This window comes from Nicotiana sylvestris, chromosome 9, assembly GCF_000393655.2.
Source record: "Nicotiana sylvestris chromosome 9, ASM39365v2, whole genome shotgun sequence".
NCBI classification, from domain to species: Eukaryota; Viridiplantae; Streptophyta; class Magnoliopsida; order Solanales; family Solanaceae; genus Nicotiana; species Nicotiana sylvestris.
The window spans coordinates 120835519-120859199 of NC_091065.1; the positions used below are offsets into that span (position 1 = coordinate 120835519).

The 23681-nt window shown below is 39.4% G+C and overlaps 1 protein-coding gene across 1 annotated transcript; it reads right to left on the reverse strand.

Annotated features, from left to right (window-relative positions):
* Positions 1 to 20398: 20398 nt before the first annotated feature.
* On the reverse strand, positions 20399 to 21261 carry LOC138878145 (uncharacterized). The gene is made up of 2 exons (XM_070157807.1): positions 21199 to 21261; positions 20399 to 21079 (listed from the first exon to the last, which is right to left on the reverse strand). Exons 1-2 carry the CDS (start codon positions 21259 to 21261, stop codon positions 20399 to 20401), a joined length of 744 nt encoding a protein of 247 aa, XP_070013908.1.
* Positions 21262 to 23681: the final 2420 nt, after the last annotated feature.

Sequence of the window (23681 nt, forward strand, 5' to 3'; positions counted from 1 at the left end):
ATCCATTCTATTATCGTTGGAATGCAATCTGAAATTTCATGATACCGACTATTATCAAATCACTCAGTCCCTAATTGATGTTTAGTTTACCTTGTTCACCAGCCCATACTGATTTGTATTACTCTAGGGTCTAACTTTTCCTTCTGGTAGTCATGTTAGAGTCACGAACTTATTTCTCAAAATGAGGATATGACTTTATGGCCTATGCTCCTTTGTTGTCTCAAGGCCTGTCACATCTCGTCTTTTCCTTCACTTGACTATAAACTCTGTAATACTGCCATTTTTTTATCTACCGTTGTCATCCATGTATCACATCTTAATCACAATTCTTCATTAACTCTCTTCTTATTTCCCTGCTAACATTTATGTCTCACTTTATTTTGGAAACTTTAACAAGACATTCTTTTGCTTTTAGCTCCCCTTGTTCCATCCACTAGCTCTTCGAGTTGTCTAACATTCTCTCTCTACTAGGGATGAGAGCCACACTAAGATAATATTTATCCCTTCTAGGCTTCCAATGCCTATTTCTATAGTACTCATATCTAGTTGTACCATATTCGAGTGCACCATATAAGTGTCTCACAAGGAGATCATTTAGAACATTGGAAATATTCTTCGGATATGTAAACTAACACAAACAATCCTTTCACCATTTGGGGGTACTATAACCCCAGTCGGATACTGATATCTCGTCTTTCTCTTAAACTACACCTGTTAGCCCCCATAGGGCATAACTGAGATGGGTGTGGCCAATTATACATACCTCTGTTACTGTTGAAGGTAACTCAAAATGCTTATATCTCCCTTCCTAAGTGGTGAGTAATGATAATCTTCTCTAGCTGAGTACCTCGTACCCTTCTTCATCTTGCTTCTTTTACTTCTTGAAACTTTTATCTACCTTCTGATTATCTCGTTGCTTTTTACCATATGGGTAGATAGATATTCATGCCTTAGGGCTTCTTTTCCAGAAGCTCACACGTCTTAGTACACACACGATCTGCTGGAAACCTTACATTTACTCATCATAAGCATGATACAAAATCGAGTTCCTCTTACTCAACTCTTCCACATCCGCATTCAATCCCTTACCAACCCTTCTTCTAGATGTAGGCATCGTCTTATTATGAATAAGATAGAGTTTAGGAAATTGAGTTCTTACAACTGAGCTCTACCACACGATCTAGAGTAAGAAGAAAGAGTGGTAGTCCTAAATGCCTTGATGCCTCGTGCTTATAAGTGTGGTGCACAACACACCCAAAAATAAGACACTACTAGACACGGCTTGTAGACTCCCTAGGACAGAACTGCTCTGATACCACTTTTGTCACGACCCAAACCGATGGGCCGCGATGGGTACCCGGTACCTTATTCAACCGAGTACCAACGTAACATATCTTTTTGTATCATACTCTTATAGGTAAATGAGATGGAAAGGCTGTCATGAGATAAGTAGAATAAAATGTGATGAAATACTCAACTTGATATACCGACTTATACATATGACGTACGAGCCTATAAGCCGGCATGATCCTTTATATACTCAGAACATAGGCCAACAAGGCCATACAAGTATTCATATACATGACATATGTCTACAAGCCTCTAAGATTACATAAACGTCATAAGGCTAGGACAGGGCCCCGACATACTAATCAATACCGGACTAAATCATACTGACCAAATAAGCAACTCCAGAGTAAATGGGGCACACCAACACCTTCCGTTGAGCTGATAGCTTACTTGGGACTCTCAACCTGTCTATCGGAACCTCCGGGCATAAAACTCACCGTCCCCAGGCAAAAGGGACGTCAGCACAAATAATGTGCCGAGCATGTAAAGAATGAAAATCAGTAAATAATGGACATGAGAGAAAGATGGAGTAAAAGACTCGACATGTGAATTCGAATAGCTCTGTGAATCATTTAATATTTAAAATATCATGCATATGCGTATAAATGACATACCGTGCATAGGTATACGTGTACATGACATCATCAATCCTCTGAGGGCATCCCATCATATCATCTCGGCCACTATGGGCAAAATCATCAACGTATACCAGTTGATCAGGTGGTGGTGTATATATAATGCTGTAACCTTTTCCCAAATCCCATATAAATATATATACATTTATATGCGTATATAACGTCGTCTGGTCATGGGTCAATATACATGTATAAATGAATGCAATGCATGAGAAGTACATCAATAAAATCTCTCGGAATGTCATAAGACCATTATGCCTTTGAATAATATCATGAAGTAAACTTTATCAACTTACGTATTTTCTGAGATCCATGAACATACGATAGAATAACAAGACATATAGGAATTCAAGAACATAGGCACCTCTAATACTTCTATGAATAGAGTCATTTATGGAAGTTGTACATTTGCTCGTTTCGTTCATGTCGTATAGAACATGCCAAAAAGAAAGACGGGATAGTCTTAACATACCTGAGTCGATGCTCTTAACAATCCCTTTAACACACATCAATTGTGACAACACGTAACGGCGGATCGAAGTAGGGAAATATTTGTATGATATTCTTGAGAAAGATTGTATTGTACTTTCTTATAATTGCAAGTCACTTTGCCATTACATAATTCCAAATTGGGTTGCTGCTACATCCATGGACATTATGTTAATACTAATTCCAGAATGGAATTATATGATTTCATATTCATTCTCATAGTGGCTTTCATCCGTTAGCTAGGAAACATAAGATCTTCTCTTAATGAATGGGAAGGTCTTTTAAGATCATTGTTTATGGGCCCCACTTAGTGATGACTAAGCCACAAAAAATCATCCAAAATGTGCCACTTTACCATATATAAAAGAGTCACTAATTTTAGCTTTAATTCACACACAACTTGCTGCCACATTTGGGACACCTTAAGCTCATCCAAAGACCTTAATTAATTATCCACAATTCCTTAATCAACTTGTTAATCTCCCATTAACCAATTACCTATATAATTAAGAATAATCTCAAATTACTTAAAATACTACTCACTTTTAACACATTTTATGTACCCTACTATCATGGTTATGTTGTACTTTGTATGGTACTAGTCCATAAATACCAGGTATTATAGCTCGGACCGTATTCTATCCGAAATTGTCAAACTTCGATGAAACTTATTTTTTTTTATTCACTTACCCTCTCACTTTCACGAATTTATTTATCAGTTGTTTGAAATAACATGATACTTATAATCTCAAAATAATCTCATTCTTGAACTTGCATGGATTAACTTATGATGAAACTTTAATGTACGAAAATGCGGGATGTAACATCTCATTTCCGAGCTTATATCTATTTATTATGGCGTACTTTCATGTACGAAAACATGGGGTATAATACTTTGGAGCGAGGTAAGTGTCGTGGTTAATCTTGACTTGAGGGATTAGGGCTTATTTGTCTATTTGCTACATGTTTAGATATTGGGTGCAACGTATATGTGAGGTGACGAGTACTTATGCGTTGTTGTCGGGTTAAAGCATGCGGGTGGGACTTGTTTCTTCCAATTATGGCTTCCTTTAATTATGTTATCCATGCTTAGACTAGTTATTTGTTAAATTAATCATTCTTATAGTGTTTATGGGCTTTGTGATAATTGAGTATTGATTACAAGTTGAGATTGGTATTGCAGAACCGTTGTTGAAGTAAGGCTTGTACGTGTTGGTCCTATATCCCTGTTATTACTTGTTCATTTTTATGTGGTAAGGGAGAGTGTTAATGCATGAAGGGTGATGTCGTGCCATATTGTGAGTGCTAATGCACGAAGGATGATGTTGTGTTATGTTATGAGAGTTAATGCATGAAGGGTAATGCTATGCCGTTTCTATTGATTGATACAGTTAGTGAGAGTAAAAGCACAAAGGGTGATGTCATGCATTACCATTGTTTCATTGTAAGGGTGAGAGTAAAATCATGAAGGGTGATTTCGTGTAATTTTCTTCCTTGTGCTTAATTTCTTTTACTGGTTAAAGGCATATTGATTGTTCTGGTTATCATTTTCGTTGTATCTCTCATATTTTGTATCCCCTTAGCATGTCGCCCTCCCGATATTACCTGCCTAATTTTTATTTGTTGTTATCTTGTACATATACCGTTATCTGCATAGGTTTATCATGTAAGTGTCTTGTCATAGCTTCGTCATTACTTCATCGAGGTTAGACTAGACACTTACAAGTATATGGGGTCGGTTGAACTCATACTACACTCTGCACTTCTTGTGCAGATTTTGGTACTACCACTAGTTGTCCGTGAGTTGGAGCAGCTTAGATTCTCTTGTTCGGAGACTCGAGGTAGACCTGCTGTCGTCCACAAACCTTGAAGTTCCCTTCCATTTTTTCTTATTTCACTGTTTCTTTTCTTTCAAAATAGTTGTATTTCTTTCAAACTTTATTTATAGTAAAATCTAGAAGTTCGTGAGTTGTGACTCCAGATCCGCATTGTAGTAGATATTGGGATTTTATGTTGTTCCGCACTTGATTTTATTTAGTTTTTGGTTTAATTGACTTTATCTATTAAAATTGAAAGAAATTAACCAAACAGTTCTCTAACCTTGGTTTGCCTAGAAAGTGAAATGTTAGGCAGCATCACGGTCCTGAAGGAGGAAGTTCCAGGTCGTGACATCTATTGCTCACAGGTTCGAGCCGTAGAAGTAGTAACTAGTGCTTGCATTAGGATAGGTTGTCTGCATCCCACACCTTGGAGTGTGGCCTTTCCCCGAACACTGCGAGAACTCGAGATGCTTTATGCACCGGACTGCCCTGTTATTCTCCTAAAGATAATTATGCCCTTCAACTAGTGAACATAACATGATCCATGCTTGTATGAGTTCTTGAACTGTAGAATTATCTGGGAAAATCTTCCTCCTAGAGAATTATTAGTGTCGTTATACAAAGCTCAATTTAAAGCAGCAACCAAGTGAGGCCTCAGGGTCGCGGACTAGCTCACTTTTGTAAGCTCCCTGTCTTCTTTTAGGTGTTTGTCTTTATTTTTTACCAAGTTAGGAGTGTCATTGAACCGTTTTATCCCAACAACTGGTATCAAAGATTCAAAATGGTTCATCTTGGCGGGTTTAATTCTAGCAGCAATCTATTTGACGGTAATCATAATTTTTGTCTGAGAAATTTGACTGGAGCGCTACTCATGTTGAGACAAACTTTGCTATGGAGGTCTAGAGATGTGACATGTTGAAGTTTATATGAAGAAGGTGGATCAAGTTTATTTAGTCAGAAAATGCAGGCCAATGGGGAGAATTGTTAGGTGTTTCTCCTGATTTTCTTACCATGTTAAGAGTGTCATTGGACCATTTTATCCCAACAATGATTGTTAGGTGTTTGTCTCGATTTTCTTACCATATTTGGTTCTCTTATTTCTTGAAAGAAGGGAAACATCTCTTACCGTAATTGATTTTTCCTTTTACGAAAAGGAAAATATAATTCTTCCATGTTTGGCGAGTCCTTTTCTTGTAGGAAAATGTTTTATACTTCTATAAATTGAGGATCCCTCCTTCTCATTTAGTAGCATCCATAATGTAGCCATACGAGATTTGAGAGTCTTGTTTAGGGGGAGAACTTTTTGGGACAAGTGTTACTGTCACGACCCGAATTTCCCACCTTCGGGAATCGTGATGGCGCCTACTCGTGAAAGCTAGGCAAGCCGACAGTTACAATTTTACTACCATTATAATTAACCAAACAGGAACAAATATTAATTAAAACAAAATAATTAAGAAGTGCGGAAATGAAGTAACAGTGCCACAACTTAAGTACATAACTACACCATAGATCTGATGTCACAATCCACGAACGACTAAGATTTAGTACAAATATAAGTCTGAAAGAAGTACAACTTTTCTCGAAGTAAAAGAAACAGCAGAAAACTAAAGCGGGGAAAGGGGGACTTCAAGTTCTACGAATGCCAGCAGATCTACCTTGGTCTCCCTGGACTGAAGGCTGCACAAAAAGTGCAGAGTGCAGTATCAGTACAATTGACCCCATGTACTAGTAATGTCGAGCCTAACCTTGGCGAAGTAGTGACGAGGCTAGGATACAACAACCCTATAAACCTATGCAGTTAAATCATATACGAACAGAACGATAATAACAGGACATAACAGATAAAGATGGGAAGGGGAACATGCTGCGGGGGAAATCAAATTCTAACAGTAATTCAATAGAGAAGCATAATAAACACCATATTTGTATCAATAGGAATAATGAAACAGTAACACATGCACGACATCACCCTTCGTGCTTTTACTCTCGTCCTCACCATAAGAAACAACAGAATTGGCACGGCATCACTCTTCGTGCATTAACTCTCATAATCATGGCACGGCATCACCCTTCGTGCATTAACTCTCACAATATCGGCACGACATCACCCTTCGTGCATTAATACTCACAATATCGGCATGGCATAACCCTTCGTGCATTAACACTCACTCACAATATCATGCACGGCATCACCCTTCGTGCTTTACACTCTTCCTCACCCAAATAATAGAAACAATACATCCCGGCAAGGGAATCAACAATAGAAACGATAACATCCCGGCAAGGGAATTAGCTATAACTAATCTCGTTCCAACATTTACTTCACAAAATAAATCTCAACTTGAACCAATACTCAGCAATGGTCAATTACCAAGAAATTATCATAATTCATGTTCAACAGTGATAATCATCAATTTAAGCATGAACAATATATAATAAGAGTCATAACAATTATGGTATAAAACTCAAGGGCATGCTTAACACCAACGTATAGATACTCGTCACCACACCTATACATCGTACTCAACACTAACATGTACCAAATAAGACCACAACACATATTCCCTCAAGCTAAGGTTAGACCAAACACTTACCTCAATTCCACGGACAAAATCAAGCCTCAATTACCGCTTTACCTCTCGGTTCCACTTCTAATCCGCTTGTATCTAGTCATAATTTACTTAATAATATCAATAAATTCTAAATAAACCAATTCTAATGCATGAATATAGATTTCCCAATATTTTCCCCAAAAAGTCAAAAATTGACCCCGGGCCCGCTTGGTCAAAACTCGAAGTTCGAACCAAAACTCGACTACCCATTCACCCACGAACCCAAGTATGCAATTGGTTTTGAAATTCGACCTCAATTTGAGATCTAAATCCCTAAATTTTGAAATCCCCAATTTCTACCCAAGAATACCCAATTTCCCATGAAAAACCCTAGATTTTGAGATGAAATAGATTGAAGAAAAAGAGTTAAGATTCATTTACCTATGATTTGGGGAAGAACTTGCTCTAGAAAATTCGCCCTTAGAAGTTTAGGTTTTGAAATTTTAAAGAATGAAGTGAAAATCCCGTCCAAAAGATATTTTGATCAGGTGCAGATGTTGTAATTGCCTCACAAAAAATGCGAGACAGGCTTCGCAATTGTGAACCTGCTGCATGTCTGCTCCTCTCGCAATTGCGAGCATTTGGTCGTAATTGCGATGACTGGTCCCTTTCTGATGACTTTGCAATTGCGAAGGAAGGTTCGCAAATGCGGACAAGAAAGTCCTGGGCTTCTTCGCAATTGCGATAAAGTTCTCGTAATTGCCAAGCCTGTTAGGCTCGCAATTGCCAAGCCTGACCTCTCAATTGCGAGATCAGAGCCTGGAACAAGAATACCAGCTGCAACAAAAAATTTCTAAGTCCAAACTCACTCCGTGGCCTATCCAAAACTCACCCGAGCCCTCGGTGCTCCAACCCAAACATGCACACAAGTATAAAAATATTATACGGACTTGCTTGTGCGATCCAATCGCCAAAATAACATCTTAAACAATGAATTTAACACTAAATCTCATGAAATCTTAAGAACATTAAAATTTCCATTTTCTCAACTAAGGGTCTGATTTATGCTAAATCTCTTCCGTTTTTCACCAAATTTCACAACTACGACTTAAATACTACATCAAACCTGTACCGGGCTCCGGAACCAAAATACGGGCCTGATACCAACGAGTTTAACCATTATTCAATTTCTAATAATCCTTATATTTTCCAGCAAATAATTTTCTTTAAAAATTCTTTTCTTGGGCTATGGACCTTGGAATTCGATTCCGGGCGTACGCCCAAGTCCCATAATTTACTACGGACCCTAGGGACTATCAAATCACGGGTCCTGGTCTGTTTATCAAAAATATTGACCAAAGTCAACTTTAATCAATTTTAAAGGCCAAATTCAATATTTTTTTCTTAAATTTCACATAAAAGCTTTCCGAAAACGCGCCCGGACTACGCACGTAAATCGAGGAGAAAGAAAATAAGGTTTGCAAGGCCTCGGAACCCTGATTAGAATTCTAAAATACAAGATTACCCTTTGGGTCATCACATTCTCCACCTCTAAAACAACCGTTCATCCTCGAACGGACATAGAAAAGTACCCGAATCGGTGAAAAAGACGGGGATATCGGCTCCGCATATCGGACTAGGACTCCTAGGTAGCTGCCTCAACAAGCTGACCTATCCACTGCACACGAACCGAAGGATAACTCTTCGATCTCAACTGACGAACCTACCGATCTAAAATGGCTATTGGCTCCTCCTCGTAGGTCAAGTCCTTGTCCAATTGGACAGTGCTGAATCTAACACTTAAGATGGATTGCCTTGATACTTCGGAAGCATTGACACATGAAACACTGGATGAATTATTGATAAACCTGGTGGCAATGCAGGCTCATACGCTACCTCACCCATTCTCCGAAAAATCTTAAAAGGCCCGATGAACCTAGGGTTTAGCTTGCCCTTCTTCCCAAATCTCATCACGCCCTTCATGGGCGATACCCGAAGCAACACACTCTCTCCGACCATGAATGCCACATCACGAACCTTACTGTCCGCATAACTCTTTTGCTTGGACTGAGCTGTACGAAGCCAATCCTAAATAAGCTTAACCTTGTCCAAGGCATCCTAGACCAAATCTGTACCCAACAACCGAGCCTCCCCTGGCTCAAACTACCCAACTGGCAATCGACATCGTCTACCATATAATGCCTCAAAGGTAGCCATTTGGATGCTAGATTGATAGCTGTTGTTGTAGGCAAACTCTGCTAATGGCAAGAACTGATCCTAAGAACCTCTAAAGTCAACACAGGAGCGGAGCATGTCCTCCAAAATCTGAATAGTACACTCGGACTGTCCGTCCGTCTGAGGATGAAATGTTGTGCTCAACTTGACCTACGTACCCAACTCACGTTGAACTGTCCTCCAGAAATGCGAGGTAAACTGCGTACCTCGGTCAGAAATAATACACACGGGCACACCATAAAGACGAACAATCTCCCGGATATAGATCTCAACTAACCTCTCTGAAGAATAGGAGACTACCACAGGAATGAAATACGCTGACTTGGTCAACCTATCAACAATAACCCATACCACATCGAACTTCCTCTGAGTCCGTGGGAGTCCAACAACGAAATCCATAGTGATACTCTCCCACTTCCACTCGGGAATCTCAATCTACTGAAGCAAACCACCAGGTCTCGGATGCTCGTACTTTACCTGCTGACAATTCAAACACCGAGCTACATATGCCACAATATGTCCTTCTTCATGCTCCTCCACTAATAATGTTGCCGCAAGTCCTGATACATCCTAGCGGCGCCCGGGTGAATAGAATACCAGGAACTATGGGCCTCCTCTAGAATCAACTCACAAAGTCCATCCATATTAGGCACACAAACACGACCTTGCATCCTTTAAACCCCATCATCTCCAACCATAACCTGCTTGGCACTACCGTGTCGCCCTATGTCCCTAAGGACAAGAAAATGAGGGTCATCTTACTGCCGATCTCTGATACACTCCAATAATGAAGATCGAGCGACTGTGCATGCTAGAACACGACTGGGCTCAGAAACATCCAACCTCACAAACTGATTGGCCAAAGCCTGAACGTCCAAAGCAAGCGGTCTCTTACCGACTGGAATATATGCAAGGCTGCCCATACTGGCTGACTTCCTACTCAAAGCATCGGCCACCACATTGGCCTTCCCGGGATGATACAAGATGGTGATATCATAGTCTTTCAATAGCTCCAACCACCTCTTCTGCCTCAAATTTAGCTCCTTCTGCTTGAACAAATACTGCAAACTTTAATGATCTGTGAACACCTCACATGACATGCCATATAAATAATGCCTCCAAATCTTCAGCGCGTGAAACAATGGCTGCTAGCTCCAAATAATGAACTGGATATTTCTTCTCGTGGATCTTCAACTGTCACGAAGCATATGCAATAACATTACCATTCTGCATCAACACCGCATCAAGTCTAATACGAGATGCGTCACAATATACTATATGTGGCCCTGAACCTGTGGGCAAAACCAACATTGGCGCCATAGTCAAAGCTGTCTTGAGCTTCTGGAAGCTCACCTCACACTCGTCTGACCACCTGAACTGGGCGCCCTTCTGGGTCAACCTGGTCATCGGGGCTGCTATAGATGAAAACCCCTTCACAAACTGATGGTAATAACCCATCAAACCCAAGAAACTCTGGATCTTTGTAGCTGAAGTGGGTCTAGGCCAGTCCTTGACTCCCTCTATCTTCTTCGGATCCACTTGAATACCTTCTGCTGATACAACGTGACCCAAGAAGGTAGCTGAACTCAATAAAAACTCACACTTTGAAAACATAGCATAAAACTACTATCTCTCAAAGTCTGAAGAACGACTTGAAGATGTTGCTCATGCGCCTCTCGGCTGCGGGAGTAGATCAAAAAATCATCAATGAAGATAATCACAAAGGAATCCAGATAAGGCTTGAACACCGGGTTCATCAAATCCATAAAAGTTGCTGGGGCATTTGTCAACCCAAATGACATCACTAAGAACTCATAATGCCCGTACCGAGTGCGAAAAGCTATCTTAGGGACATCGGATTCCCTAATCTTCAACTGGTGGTAGCCAGATCTCAAATCAATCTTCGAAAATATTTTGGCACCCTAAAGCTGATCAAATAAGTCATCAATCCTCGGCAATGGATTGACCAAGAGTCCCTCACCACTCTAGTCGAGGCAACCTCGGCAAGGCTAAGGTCACGGTCTTGGCGTGACAGTCCAATATGGCATGATAAGGTGACAGCCAATCCATCCCCAATATGACATCAAAATCAAACATATCCAGAAGTAAGAGATCTATACTGGTTTCAATACCCCCAATAATAACCACACACGTGCAATAGACACGATCTACAATAATAGAATCATCCACCGATATAGACACATATACGGGAGCACTCAAAGAATCATGAGGCACAACCAAATATGAAGCAAAATAAGAAGACACATAGGAGTATGTAGACCCTGGATCAAATAGAACTGAAGCATCTCTACTGCAAACAGAAACCATACCTGTGATAACGACATCGTATGCCTCAGCCTCAGGCCTGGCTGGGAAAGCATAACATCGGGGCTAGGCCCCACCACTCTGAACTACATCCTTAGGACAGCCTCCTGTTAGCTAGCCTCTACCTCTAGCGGCCTGACCTCCACCTCTAACGCCTCTACCTCCACCTTTAGCTACATGAACCCTGCCCCTATCTGCCTGAGCCGGCGGTGGAATGCCCGGTGCCTGAACCATAGCACGAGAACCCTGATGTTGAGAACTATTCGATGTTCGAGGGCAAAATCTAGCAATGTGCCTCGGATCACCACAAGTGTAACAAGTCCTTGGTTGTTGGGACTGCTGACCTTGAAACTGACCCTGGCAGCCTGAGTAACCACCCTGAAAACTCTAGAGCGGAGGTGTACTGATAGGAGCTGGTGATGCACTGTAGGGTAGCTGATCTGAATACTGCATGTGAGAACTACGGCCATTTGGAGCACCATGAGAAGCCTAAAGTGTTGAATGAAACGGCCTGGGAAGACGGCCACTACCAAAAGAATCCCTACCTCCAGACGAGGCACCACTGAACCTACCAGAATGACGAGGCCTCTTGTCAGACCCCTGACCGCTCCCTTGAGCTAGAACCATCTCAACCCGCCTGGCCATATTGGTTGCATCTTGAAAAGAAATCTCGCTCCTTGTCTCCTTAGCCATCTGCAATCGAATAGGCTAAGCGAGTCCCTCAATGAACCTCCTCTCTCTCTCTCTCTCTCTCTCGATGGTGAGTATAAGAAGAGCATGACGAGATAAATCAACAAACCTAGTCTCATACTGGGTGACAGTCATAGAACCCTACTAGAGGCGCTCAAACTGCCTCCGATAATCCTCTCTCCGGGTGATAGGGAGAAAATTCTCCAAAAATAGCTAAGAGAACTGATCCCACGTCAGAGCTGGTGACCCAGCTGGTCTAGCCAAACAATAATCTTTCCACCACTTCTTGGCAGAACCTGACAGACGAAAAGCTGCAAAGTCGACCCCATTGGTATCTGCTACCCCCATGTTCCGCAGAACCTCGTGACAACTTTCCAAACAATCCAGGGGATCCTCTGAAGATGTACCGCCATAAGTGGTAGTAAAAAGTTTGGTGAACCTGTCTAGCCTCCACAAGGCATCAACGAACATAGCTGACCCATCACCGGTCTATGCCACAACACCCGGCGAAACTACCCCAACTGACTGAGCTGTTGAGGTCTGAATCAAGGGAGCCATCTGCTCCGGAGTGCGAGTAGCAGGAGTCTGGGCTCCTTCTCCAGCCTAAGAGACATATGCCTGCATGAGTGACACTCTCCATAAGGCCCACTAGGCGGACCAGAGCATCCTCGAGTACTGGGGTGGCGATGAACCCCTCTAGGACCTGAGCTGGCCCTCTGGAACTGTCTGAGTCGGAACCTCACCCTCAAACTCCACCTGAGGCTCCGCCGCTGGTGCTGCTGCTCGAGCTCTAGACTGAGCCCTGCCCCTGCCCCGGCCTTTAGCATGGCCTCGGCCTCGTCCTCTACCCCTCAGAGGAGCTGCCACTAGGGGCTCGGGCTGTTGGTCAGCTGATGAAGCGGTACATGTTCTCAACATCTGCGAAAGAACAGAGTGAAAATTCAATTAGCATTGAGAAATCAAGTCGCACGACAGAAGAAAATAGATGTGAAGTTTTCCTTAACTCTATAGCCTTTGAGGGATAAGCACAGACGTCTATGTACCGATCCCTCAGACTCTACCTAGCTTTTTCGAGAATTGTGAGACCTAGGCAGCCTAGTGCTCTAATACCAACTTGTCACGACCCGGATTTCCCACCTTCGAGAATCGTGATGGCACCTACTCATGAAAGCTAGGCAAGCCGACAGTTACAATTTTACTACCATTATAATTAACCAAACAAGAACAGAAATCAATTAAAACAAAATAATTAAAAAGTGCAGAAATGAAGTAACAGTGCCACAACTTAAGTACATAACTACCCCATAGATCTGGTGTCACAATCTACGAACGACTAAGACTTACTACAAATATAAGTCTGAAAGAATTACAACTGTTCTTGAAGTAAAAGAAACAGCAAAAAACTAAAGCGGGGAAAGGGGGACTTCAGGCTCTGCGAACGCCAGCAGATCTATCTTGGTCTCCCTGGACTAAAGGCAGCTACCTCAAGCTACTCACAAGGTCCGACATCGAAATTTGCACAAAAAGTGCAGAGTGCAGTATCAGTACAACCAACCCCATGTACTGGTAAGTGTCGAGTCTAACCTCGGCGAAGTAGTAATGAGGCTAGGACACGACAACCCTATAAACCTGTGCAGTTATATCATATACGAACAGAATGATAATAACAGAAAATAACTGATAAAGATGGGAAGGGGAACATGCTGCGAGGGAAATAAAATTCTAACAGTAATTCAATAGAGAAGCATAATGAACACCATATTTGTATCAACGGGAATAATGAAACAGTAACACATGCACGGTATCACCCTTCGTGCTTTTACTCTCGTCTTCACCATAAGAAATAACAGAATCGGCATGGCATCACCCTCCGTGCATTAATTCTCATAATCATGGCACGGCATCACCCTTCGTACATTAACTCTCACAATATCGGCACGGTATCACCCTTCGTACATTAACACTCACAATATCGGCACGGCATCACCTTTCGTGCATTAATAATCACCCACAATATCATACACGGCATCACCCTTCGTGCTTTACACTCTTCCTTACCCAAACAATAAAAACAATACGTCCCGATAAGGGTATCAACAACAGAAACAATAGCATCCCGGCAAGGGAATCAGCTATAACCAATCTCGTTCTAACAGTCACTTCACAAAATAAATCTCAACTTGAGCCAATACTTAACAATGGTCAATTACCAAGAAATTATCATAAGTCATGTTCAATAGTGATAATCATCAATTTAAGCATGAACAATACATAATAAGAGTCACAACAATTATGGTATAAGACTCACGGGCATGCTTGACACCAACGTATAGATATTTGTCACTACACCTATACGTCGTATTCAACACTAACACGTAGCAAATAAGACCACAACACCTATTCCCTCAAGCTAAGGTTAGACCAAACACTTACCTCAATTCTACGGACAAAATCAAGCCTCAATTACCGCTTTACCTCTCGGTTCCACTTCCAATCCGCTTGTATCTAGTCATAATTTACTTAATAATATCAATAAATGCTAAATAAACCAATTCTAATGCATGAATATAGATTTCCCAATATTTTTCCCAAAAAGTCAAAAATTGACCCCGAGCCCGCTTGGTAAAAACTCGAAGTTCGAACCAAAACTCGACTACCCATTCACCCACGAACCCAAATATGCAATTGATTTTGAAATTCGATCTCAATTTGAGGTCCAAATCCCCAAATTTTGAAATCCCCAATTTCTACCCAAGAATACCCAATCTCCCATGAAAAATCGTAGATTTTGAGATGAAATAGATTGAAGAAAAAGAGTTAAGATTCATTTACCTATGATTTGGAGAAGAACTTGCTCTAGAAAATTCGCCCTTAGAAGTTTAGGTTTTGAAATTTTAAAGAATGAAGTGAAAATCCCGTCCAAAAGATGTTTTGATCAGGTGCAGATGTTGCAATTGCCTCGCAAAAAATGCGAGACAGGCTTCGCAATTGTGAACCTGTTGCATGTCTGCTCCTCTCGCAATTGCGAGCATTTGGTCGCAATTGTGATGGCTGGTCCCTCCCTGATGACTTCGCAATTGCGAAGGGAGGTTCGCAAATGCGAACAAGGCAGGCCTGGGCTTCTTTGCAATTGCGATAAAGCCCTCACAATTGCCAAGCTTGTTAGGCTCGCAATTCCGAAGCCTGACCTCGTAATTACGAGATGAGAGCCTGCAACAAGAATACCAGCTGCAACAGAAATGTTCTAAGTCCAAACTCACTTTGTGGCCTATCCAAAACTCACTCGAGCCCTCGGGAATCCAACCCAAACATGCACACAATTATAAAAATATTATACGGATTTACTCGTGCTATCAAATCGCCAAAATAACATCTTAAACAATGAATTTAACACCAAAATACATAAAATTCTTAAGAACACTGAAATTTTTATTTTCTCAACTAAGGGTCCGATTTATACTAAATCTCTTCCGTTTTTCACCAAATTTCACAAATATGACTTAAATACTATATCAAACCTGTACCGGGCTCCGAAATCAAAATACGGGCCCGATACCAAGGAGTTTAACCATTATTCAATTTCTAAGAATCCTTATATTTTTCAGCAAATAATTTTCTTTAAAAAAAATTTTCTCGGGCTAAGGACTTCGGAATTCGATTCCGGGCGTACGTCCAAGTCCCATATTTTACTATGGATCCCACGGGACTGTCAAATCACGGGTCTGGGTCTGTTTACCAAAAATGTTGACCGAAGTCAACTTTAATCAATTTTAAAGGCCAAATTTAATATGTTTTTAAAATTTCACATAAAAACTTTTCGGAAATGCGTCCGGACTGCGCACACAAATCGAGGAGAAAGAAAATGAGGTTTTCAAGGCCTAGGAACCCGGATTCGGATTCTAAAATATAAGATGACCCTTTGGGTCTTCATAGTTAGTGTGTCACTTGTGTTTGCCTCTTTGTGAGATTATTTTCTCGATATTTGTACTCTTAATTATAGTGGATTGCTCATCTCCGCCCGTGAACGTAGGTCAATTGATCGAACCATGTTAAATATTTGTGTCTCTTTTGGTAGATTTCTCTTTTGTTGTCTGATTTAACGTCATTGAATGTTTATTTTGCTAGCTCCTACATGACACCTGTTATTTCGATCCTAACAAGTGGTATCGGAGTGAGGTTCAAAACGGGTTCATCTTGGCGGGTTTCGTTCTAGCAGCAACCTATTTAACGGTAATCATGTTTTTTGCGTGAGAAATTTGACCGGAGTGCTACTCATATTGAGACAAATTTTGCGGTAGAGATTTGGAGATGCGACCTGTTGAAAGTTATTTGAAGAAAGTGAATAAGTTTATTTTGTCAAAAAATTCGGACCTAAAAGAAAAGTTATTAGGTGTTTGTCCTGACTTCACGTTAAAAGTGTCATTGGACCCTTCTCTGAACCAAAGCATTCGACTGAAGTTTTCTTCGCGAAAGTGACAATAACTACCTGTTTTTTATGCGCTTCTCGTTACTTTATTTGCATCTTTTATCTTTCTTCTTCTATAATATGTACACCTTTTTGCCAAATCAGTAGTCAATAAACTCTTATTTTTATATTCCCTCTAACATTTTATATAATTGTACTATGATATGACTTGTTTTTTAAATCTTATCAAACTTCTAAGGTACACTTCCTTGTTTATCAAATTTTTTGAAGTATACTATTGACTAAAATATAGAAAGACTTCATTTATGATCATATTCAACCTTATTCAAGCCTATGGCATTTTATATAGGCCGAGGCTCCATGCTTTATGTTTGTTACTATTACTCTTTCTAAATTACTAATATTAGAATTCGTGCGATACGCGAATAATATTAAAAAAATATTAATCATATTATTTTAATAAAATTTCAACTGTTATTTTGTATCTTTAATGCAATGTAACCAAAAATAAAATAATAAAATTAAAGAAAACTAATTATATAGCTTTAATTAACTTTTCTATCTATTATTTTAATTTATTACATTATCAGCTATTTTGTATTATTACATAGATATAAAAGCTTTTATTAATGGGTTAGTATCCTTGTCCATTACTCCATTTTATATATCGATATACATTTTTATTTCTCTTACTTTTTTATTTTTTTTGTTTCTTATATTGTTAACAGTTTTTCGAATATTTAATATATATAAATAATAATTTTGTATTTCCTACTTTATTTTATTTTTAAAAATTTTGTGCCCTATTTTGTATATTTTTTATACTATGATGTTTTGATTAGTTTTCCTCATTTACTTTTTTATCTAATGTTAATATTTTTTATTTTGTATTACGTCTACTAACGATATTTTTTTCTATTTTATTTTAATTATTGAAAACTTTCTACATGAGAAATTTCTTTCTATTTTTAACATTTCACTATGTTTTTCAGGGGACTTTTATTATTGACTTTACTTAATGAGATTCGAGATATGTAACATTATTTATTGTATATCATTGCTCTTCACAAATCAAAAATAATTCATCATCTCGAACTAAAATAAGTATTATTCTTTCAACCTTTTAAACCATGTTAGTTCGTTGTTGCATTATGCAATAATTAGTCTAACTCTTAAATTTAATTTATTTTCACACTCTTATTTTATAGCTAGGAATTTATTGATTCAGTAAAATTCAATCGGTTGAGAAGGCAAAAAATGGTAAAAAGAAGAATAAAATTAAGTTTAGCTATGACAGAACAACACAAAATAATTTTTGTTTAAAAGTAATTTGATCTTTATTTTTCTAAATGTTCAATAATTTTGTAACTGTTAAATTACTACTATTTAAATAAAGAAAAGTAGTAAAAAATCTGAATAATTGTATTCCTGGCATACCATACAAATAACATCTTCTATTATTTACAAAAGCAAAAAAAGAAGTGTATAAAAAGGTTTGAAAATAAGCAAATGTGAATTAAGTCATAGTAAAGACAAAGTACAATTCAATTCGACATTATTTCTAGACATATATACCATTTCAAATCATGTTCTTTCAATGCGTACACTAATGAGAAAATAACTCAGGAGATAATCGATACCATCTTATATTACAAAGAAGCTTTTCGCGATCCTTGGTGCTCTATTTTAAAGAACAATACATCAAATGGATTCAATCAACAACAAACAACAATAACAACCCAGTGTGGTCCCACAAGTGGGGTCTGGGGAGGGTAGGATGTACGCAGCCTTACCCCTACCCTGGAAGGGTAGAGAGACTGTTTTCGATAGACCCTCAGCTACAGAAGGTGAGAGAAGCCCTGGTAGCAAGTAATAGCAAAACCATAATTAGAAAACTAAATTGGGGATAGCAACAGATAATATGAAAGGGGTACTGATAACAAGTAGCAGCAATATAACATATTCAGAAAACTAATTCCAAGGAAGCGGACGAGAATATGAACGAAGTACTGCGAGCAAACTACGAGATTACCAATGGAAAGTAACAACGAAACGAGACATGTGAATATAGAAAACTAAGGAAAAAAAGGGTACCGAACTAGCGCTAATACTATCGAGCTAGAGAAGATAAAGGGAAATGGACGACTACCTACTAACCTTCTACCCTAATCTTCAACCTCCACACCCTTCTATCTAGAGTCATGTCTTCGGTTAGCTCAAGTAGCGCCATGTCCCGCCTGATCACCTCTCCCCAAGACTTATTTGGCCTACCTCTACCCCTCCTCACACCTCCTATGGCCAACCCCTCACATCTCCTGACAGGGGCATCTGCACTTCTCCTCTTAACATGCCCGAACCACCTCAACCTTGCTTCACGCATCTTTGCCTCCACAGGGGCCACTCCAACCTTGTCTCGAATAACTTCATTCCTAATTCTATCCAACCTAGTATGACCACACATCCATCTCAACATCCTCATTTCCGCTACCCTCATCTGCTGGACATGAGAGGTTTTGACTGGCCAACACTCTGCCCCATACAACATAGTCGGTCTAACAACTACCTTGTAGAACTTACCCTTAAGTCTCAATAGCACATTCTTATCACACAAGACACCGGAAGCGAGCCTCCACTTCATCCACCCTGCTCCGATACGGTGTGTGACATCCTCATTTATCTCCCCGTCATTCTGGATTATAGATCCTAGATACTTGAAACTCTCTCTCCTGGCAATAACTTGCGTATCGAGTTTCACATCCATGTCCGCCTCCTGGGTAACACCGCTGAACTTGCACTCCAAGTGTTCTATCTTGGTCCTGCTCAACTTGAAACCCTTAGACTCCAGTGTATGTCTTCAGACCTCTAGCCTCTTGTTAATGCCACCTCGCGTCTCATCAATCAGGACTATGTCATCCGCAAATAGAAAGCACCTAGGCACCTCCCCCTGAATGTGACGTGTCAAAGAATCCAACGCTAGGGAAAACAAAAACGGGCCAAAGGCTGATCCCTGATGCAACCCCATCTCAATCGAAAAGTAATCCGAGTCTCCACCTACTGTCCTAGCCCGTGTCTTAGCTCCATCATACATGTCCTGAATCACTCTAATACACGCTACAGGCACTCCTCTAGCCTCCATAAAACCTCTCTAGGGACTTTGTCATAGGCTTTCTCCAGGTCAATGAACACCATGTGCAAATCCTTTTTCACCGCCCTAAACTGATCCACCAATCTCCTCACAATATGAATGGCCTCAGTGGTCGACCGTCCCGGCATGAAACCAAATTGGTTCTCAGAAATGGACACACACCTCCTCAACCTCCCTTCAATCACCTCTCCCACACTTTCATCGTATGGCTTAACAACTTGATACCCTTATAGTTGTTGCAGTTTTGGACATCCCCCTTATTCTTGTACAGCGGGATCATCGTACTCTACCTCCATTCTTCGGGCATTTTCTTCGTCCTAAAAATGATGTTAAATAACCCAGCAAGCCATTCCAAGCCCTTCTTACCCACACTCTTCCAGAATTCCACCGGGATCTCGTCCGGCCCCGTCGCTCTACCCCTACTCATCCTGCGCATAGCCCCTATAACCTCCCCCACTCGTATACATCTACACTACCCAAAATCTCGCTACCACTCGGAGTGCTCCAACTCCCCCAGCACAATGCCCCTATCTCCCTCTTCATTCAAGAGCCTATGAAAGTAAGACTGCCATCTCTGCCTAATTTGTGCCCCCTCCAATAAAACTCTTCCCTCCTCATCTTTTATGCATCTCATTTGGTCCAGATCCCGGGCCTTCCGCTCTCTCATCTTCGCTAGTCTGTACAACTTCCTGTCCCCGCCTTTATCCCCAATTTCTTCGTATAGACAACTAAACGCAGCAAGCCATAGTAACCGCCAACTTTGCCTCCTTCCTAGCCTTCTTATACCCCTCCCTGTTAGCACTCTTCTGCCCCTCGTTGATACTCTCTACTAGCTTCAAATATGTCGCTTTCTTGGCTTCCACTTTCCTCTGAACTTCTTCGTTCCACCACCAGTCCCCTTTATGGCCACCAGAAAAACCCTTTGAGACCCCTAGAACCTCTCTCGCCGCCTCTCTAATGCAATTTGCTGTCATAGACCACATACAACTCGTATCCCCGCTACTCCTCCAGGCCCTCATAGCCAGCAACTTCTCCCCCAACTCCTGGGCCTTGTCCTTAGTCAATGCACCCCACCTGACCCTAGGTATACCAGGCATAGCCCTCTTCTTCCTCGTCCACCTAATCTTTAAGTCCATAATCAAAAGCATATGTTGGGTCGTAAGATTCTCACTCGGGATGACCTTGCAATCCGTACATAAACCTCTATCACATTTTTGGAGAAGTAGGTAATCAATCTGGGTCTTGGCCACCGCACTCCAAAAAGTTATCAGGTGCTCCGCCTTTTTCGAGTAATACGAGTTAGCGATCACCAGCTCAAAAGCTTTGGCGTACTCCAACAGTGAAGTACCTCCACCATTTCTATCTCCAAAACCGAAGCCACCATGCACATCATCATATCGACGACCTCCCTCCCAATGTAGCCGTTAAAATCACCCCCTATAATGAGCTTTTCGGTGGACGGTATACCCCGCGCCAACCCATCCAAATCTTCCCAGAAGTGTCTTTTAACCTTCTCGCCCAAACTCACCTGAGGTGCGTAAGCACTAACTACGTTCAGCGTATACCCTCCCACGACTATCTTAATGGCCATCAACCTGTCATTCACCCTCTTAACCTCAACCACTAGCTCTCTTAGATCCTTATCAACTAAAATGCCTACCTCGTTCTTCCCTCTCACCCTCCCTGAATACCACAACTTAAAACTATCCACCTCCCGAGCCCTGTTCCCCACCCATCTAGTCTCCTGGAGACAAGCTATGTTAATCTTCCTCTTATGGAGTATCCTTGCTAACTCTATAGACTTCCCCGTTAGAGTCCATATGTTCCATGACCCCACTCTCAACCTAGAAGGTGCATTACCCCCCCCCCTGCCACCCTTACTCCCTACCCCCCGCTCCGCTCGCTCCCCCCGAGGATATGCCCTCACTCTATCATAACTCGGCACGGCCACTAGACCAGCACAAAGCTACAAAAGGGTAGACTAGAAAGGAATAAACTCAACGAAAACCTACCAGTACACAAGGTGCTAATAAGGGATCAAATGGATCCAATCAATTGAGATAATTACCATCCAAAGATCACGGGTTCTCTAAAATTTAACAGTTGTAGTTATTACTATTTATTTGTAGATATTCTAAAGAGTATTTTCTATGTTCTTTAACCAAACAGGAAGTTTGTTGAAATCAAAATAGTCAAAATAAATGGTAGATGATATTATAAAATATTTGATTGAAAATTTAAATACAATAATTATCTGTAATTACATATAGCGCTTACACATTATCCAATTATGAACAACGCAGAATGCCTTCATTTTATATCAACTTGATGAACTTTATAATATTCAAATTCAGCAAAAAATCATACTAATTACTTTTAAGAAATGATGATATACTTCTGGAAAATGAAAGAATTAAACATTAAGAACAATATCATATCATGGTTATAGAATTTTTTCAAAGCTTCATAAATAAGAAAGAAAAGGAGAATTCACCGTACTACCACTGCTTCAATGGGAAAAATAATACATTAGAGATTGCACAACTTTTAGATGGATCGGACTTGCTTTCTCTTTCCCAGAAAGAATCATATATACATGAGTTTAAGCTCATACTCCCTAAATTCTCTCCTAAGAATATTCTAATAATATCATATTCCTATAATATATCATATAGTATCACATCTCTAACAAATATAGATATACAATATATAAATACTACATTTACACATTTACATATCATGATTCATAAAATAAAATCCAACAACAATGAAGCACGGAGAAAAATCAATAAGATCTACAATTTTTTTTTAATAGTATCATAATGCTTCTTTCAATCAAACTTGATTTTTGAATCTCAATTCAAAAAAATATTATCTTTCAATTCAAGATTTAAGATTTCAATTCAAAAACTTTTATCCTTCAATTTAAATTTTTTTTATCTCAATTTAAATATGTTTTAATCTAAATTCAATATTTTTATTGTAATGTTTATTAACTTTTACTTTAACTTTTTTTTATCACACCACTTGACGTGGTTGATTACCCTGTTATTCTTAATTAATTATCTGAGTGATTTATTTAACTCTATTTTTCGTTAAGGATAATAGTCTAAAAGATATGCAAGAGATATAGCAGTTTAGGAGTCTTTTCATTTCAATAAATTTAAACCTCATCATATAAAGTCTGCATTAACAAATATTTGGAATTCAATAATTTAATTACATCAATGTTTCTAAAAAAAATATTTTTAGCTCTAAAGTAAAATTTATAATAAATATTTTTTCAATAGTAAGGGATCGTTGGATATGAACTATCGATTTTGTAAGATACAAAATATTTATTTAAATATTTTTTTTCTTAAAAAAGAATACCTATCATAACTGAATTATAGACAAAATTTAATTAAAGATACATATAATAATGTATATTGTTCACAAATAAGGTTAGATACAAAACTTGTACTAAATAAAAAATTATTATTTCAACTTAAAATTAGTGTATAAGATTTTCAACGAAATTTTAATTGTTCTTGCTCAAAAAAGGATACCTACCATAACTGAATTATACACAAATTTAATTAAAGATACCTATAGAAAATCTTGTACTACTACTTCCATTAAATATGTTTCCATTTATAATTTAAATTTTTAATGTTGTCTTAAAATTGCCAAGTGGCTTCATTTTAGCTTGCCACTTGGCTTAATCACATGGTTCACTGCTCTCCTTTTAATATAATATAGATTATCTAGACAAAGTAGGGAATCCTTCTTTTAATATGAGTAAATTAATTTGTGTATCAAAAATCATTAAAGGGTACTACAAGACTTTACAACTATCCTAGCAATATCAACTTGTCTTTAGATGTTGAAAGAGCGAAGTTTCAGATGATCAGCTCAATTACAACAAATCACGCAATATTTATGGAATCAAATAATTAGTACAGGAACAATACAAGGATATTTGTAAATGTTACTTTAAATATCAGAAAGTACAAACGAATTCCTTTAATT

Excerpts from the sequence above, each read along its gene's own strand:
- LOC138878145 (XM_070157807.1), bottom strand. The coding sequence starts at position 21,261 with ATGGCCATTAAGATAGTCGTGGGAGGGTATACGCTGAACGTAGTTAGT. Across the intron at positions 21,080-21,198 it reads TTAGTGCTTACGCACCTCAG|GGAGGTCGTCGATATGATGA; the intron begins GTGAGTTTGGGC and ends CTACATTGGGAG.